The sequence below is a fragment of the Myotis myotis genome, unplaced genomic scaffold (assembly GCF_014108235.1).
Source record: "Myotis myotis isolate mMyoMyo1 unplaced genomic scaffold, mMyoMyo1.p scaffold_m19_p_9, whole genome shotgun sequence".
NCBI lineage: Eukaryota > Metazoa > Chordata > Mammalia > Chiroptera > Vespertilionidae > Myotis > Myotis myotis.
In genome coordinates, this window is record NW_023416401.1 from 11,825,980 (window position 1) to 11,829,480 (window position 3,501).

At 63.2% G+C, this 3,501-nt stretch overlaps 1 protein-coding gene across 1 annotated transcript in view; it reads left to right on the forward strand.

Moving 5' to 3' along the window:
- Positions 1-1,048: 1,048 nt before the first annotated feature.
- Positions 1,049-3,501, forward strand: part of SKOR2 (SKI family transcriptional corepressor 2) — a 34,190-nt gene continuing 31,737 nt past the window's right edge. The window contains exon 1 of the mRNA XM_036321426.1: positions 1,049-3,501. This exon is cut by the window's right edge and continues 142 nt beyond it. Within this exon, the coding sequence (XP_036177319.1) occupies positions 1,049-3,501 (2,453 nt within the window).

The window sequence follows — 3,501 nt, forward strand, 5'->3', positions numbered from 1 at the left end:
ATATCTGGCTGAAAGGTATGGGGAGAGCTATACAGACCAGAAAAAACTGTCACAGAAAACGGTTCACCTTACACCTAAATTTGCCGTTGAAGCCCGTCAATAATGATCCCCCCCAAATTGTTAGCCTCTTTGCACTGTTTCTGGACTTAACACACTCACCCGTGCTTATTTGTTCATCGTAATAGAAATGACAGGAAAACAGTTTTTAAAACTAGTCGACAACTTCGTCTTCTTAAGCTGCCTATCGAACCAAAACCGCTCAGTTCAGACAGTGGCTTTTTGAAAAACTGAAAGTGCAACGCCCTATTTTGGTGCAACCATGCACATGGCTTTGTACATTTTTCCCATCTTTCCAAAAAAAAAAAAGTCTAATTACAGTACGAAAATATATAATGGCAAGGATGAGGGGTGAGGGGTTTCATTTTGCCGTAATGAGCTGTGTCTCAACCAGGAGTGAATTTCTCCCAAGGAAACCACAGATACCACAAAATCACTTTTTAAAAGGTTTGGGTTGTTTTTTTTTTTTTTAAAAAAAAAAAATCGATTTTCAGGCAAATATTCTCTTTTTAAATTTGGGCTTCAATGACCAAGCTCCAGTTTTCCGTAACTTTTGTAATCTGCACTAGTTATAACTGACATCCTTATTTCTAGCAGGCATGCCACTTATTCTAACAGCCTCTATAAATAAGGGGGTAAGAGGTAATGTCTTTGGTTTCTTAGGAATTGACTGCTTTTTAAAGAAAACACATAGGTAATTTACTTCAGATGACTGGAACAGAGATTTTTAAAAAATTCTTCTAAGCCACCATTTCAGAAGGGCGACCTTGAAGAAAATTGAGCGATTACTTCCTTATGTCTGAAACTTGGTCCCTCGGCCCCTTGATAATCATGTCTTAGTCTAAGCAAGGACATTGTTATAATTCTTCCGGTAGGGACTCAACCCACCCCTGTTTTAGACGGAAAGGATTCTGATCAGCGCCTTCTCTTTTCCCTTCCAGTCTCCAAGGCAGACCCGGAGGGCTGGGCCCGGGCTTCCGCGGAGGAGGAGATGGCGTCCAGCCCGCTGCCGGGGCCTAGCGACATCCTGCTGGCCTCCCCTTCCAGCGCCTTCCAGCCCGACGCGCTGAGCCAGCCGCGCCCGGGCCACGCCAACCTCAAACCCAACCAGGTGGGGCAGGTGATTCTCTACGGCATTCCCATCGTGTCGTTGGTGATCGACGGGCAGGAGCGCCTGTGCCTGGCGCAGATCTCCAACACTCTCCTCAAGAACTTCAGCTACAACGAGATCCACAACCGCCGCGTGGCGCTGGGCATCACGTGCGTGCAGTGCACGCCGGTGCAGCTGGAGATCCTGCGGCGCGCCGGGGCCATGCCCATCTCCTCGCGCCGCTGCGGCATGATTACCAAACGCGAGGCCGAGCGCCTGTGCAAGTCCTTCCTGGGCGAGAACAGGCCGCCCAAGCTGCCGGACAACTTCGCCTTCGACGTGTCTCACGAGTGCGCGTGGGGCTGCCGCGGCAGCTTCATTCCCGCTCGCTACAACAGCTCCCGCGCCAAGTGCATCAAATGCAGCTACTGTAACATGTACTTCTCCCCCAACAAGTTCATCTTCCACTCCCACCGCACGCCTGACGCCAAGTACACGCAGCCGGATGCCGCCAACTTCAACTCGTGGCGTCGCCATCTGAAGCTCACCGACAAGAGCCCCCAGGACGAGCTAGTCTTCGCCTGGGAGGACGTCAAGGCCATGTTCAACGGCGGCAGCCGCAAACGCGCGCTGCCTCAGCCAGGCGCGCACCCCGCCTGCCACCCGCTCAGCTCTGTCAAGGCGGCCGCCGTGGCGGCGGCGGCGGCGGTGGCTGGAGGGGGGGGGCTGCTGGGCCCGCACCTCCTGGGGGCGCCGCCGCCGCCGCCGCCGCCGCCACCCCTGGCGGAGCTGGCGGGTGCACCCCACGCTCATCACAAACGGCCGCGGTTCGACGACGACGACGACTCGCTGCAGGAAGCGGCCGTCGTGGCTGCCGCCAGTCTTTCTGCCGCCGCCGCCAGCCTCTCGGTGGCCGCAGCCTCGAGCGGCGCCGGAGCCGGAGGGGGCGGCGCCGGGGGCGGCTGCGTAACCGGCGTTGGCGCCGGCGCGGGCGCCGTGGCCGGCGCCAAAGGCCCGCGCAGTTACCCCGTCATCCCGGTGCCCAGCAAGGGCTCCTTCGGGGGCGTGCTGCAGAAGTTCCCGGGCTGCGGGGGGCTCTTTCCGCACCCGTACACCTTCCCGGCCGCGGCCGCAGCCTTTGGCTTATGCCACAAGAAGGAGGACGCGGGGACCGCAGCCGAGGCCCTGGGGGGCGCGGGCGGCGCGGGCACGGGGCCCAAGGCCGGCCTGTCAGGCCTCTTCTGGCCCGCGGGCCGCAAGGACGCCTTCTACCCGCCCTTCTGCATGTTCTGGCCTCCGCGGACCCCAGGCGGGCTTCCCGTGCCCACCTACCTACAGCCCCCGCCGCAGCCGCCTTCTGCGCTCGGCTGCGCGCTTGGAGAAAGCCCGGCCCTGCTGCGCCAGGCCTTTCTGGACCTGGCCGAGCCCGGCGGCGCGGCTGGGAGCGCCGATGCTGCGCCACCGCCGGGCCAGCCCCCTCCAGTCGTGGCCAACGGCCCGGGCTCAGGTCCCCCGCCTCCCGCCGGGGCTGCGGGCGCTCGCGATGCGCTGTTCGAGTCGCCCCCGGGCGGCAGCGGCGGGGACTGCAGCGCGGGCTCCACGCCGCCCGCGGACCCCGGCGGTGTGTCGGGCGCAGGGGCCACGACGGCTGGAGTGGGCCCGGGGGGCGCCCGAGTGCCCGCGCCCCACCACCCACACCTCCTGGAGGGGCGCAAGGCGGGCGGAGGCAGCTACCATCATTCGAGCGCCTTCCGGCCGGTGGGCGGCAAGGACGACGCGGAGAGCCTGGCCAAGCTGCACGGGGCGTCCGCGGGCGCGCCGCACTCGGCGCCAGCGCATCACCACCATCACCATCACCACCCGCACCACCACCACCACCACACCCCGCAGCCGCCGTCGCCGCTGCTGCTGCTGCCCCCGCAGCCCGACGAGCCGGGGTCTGAGCGCCACCACCCCGCCCCGCCGCCGCCGCCGCCCCCGCCACCCCCGCTGGCCCCGCCGCCGCACCACCGAGGCCTCCTGTCCCCCGGCGGCACCAGCTGCAGCTACCCCAGCGAGGACAGCTCCGAGGACGAGGAGGACGAGGAGGAGGAGCAGGAGGTGGACGTGGAGAGCCACAAACCCCCCGAAGGCGAAGAGGAGGAGGAGGAAGGTCGAGACCCCGACGACGACGAGGAGGAAGACGAGGAGACGAGGGTCCTGCTGGGGGACCCCTTAGTCGGGGGCGGCCGGTTCCTTCAGGGCCGAGGGCTGTCGGAGAAGGGGAGCAGCCGGGACCGCGCACCGGCCGCCGCGGGCGCTTTCCCACTGACCCTGAACTCCTCCAGGCTGCTGCCCGAGGACGGGAAACTGGG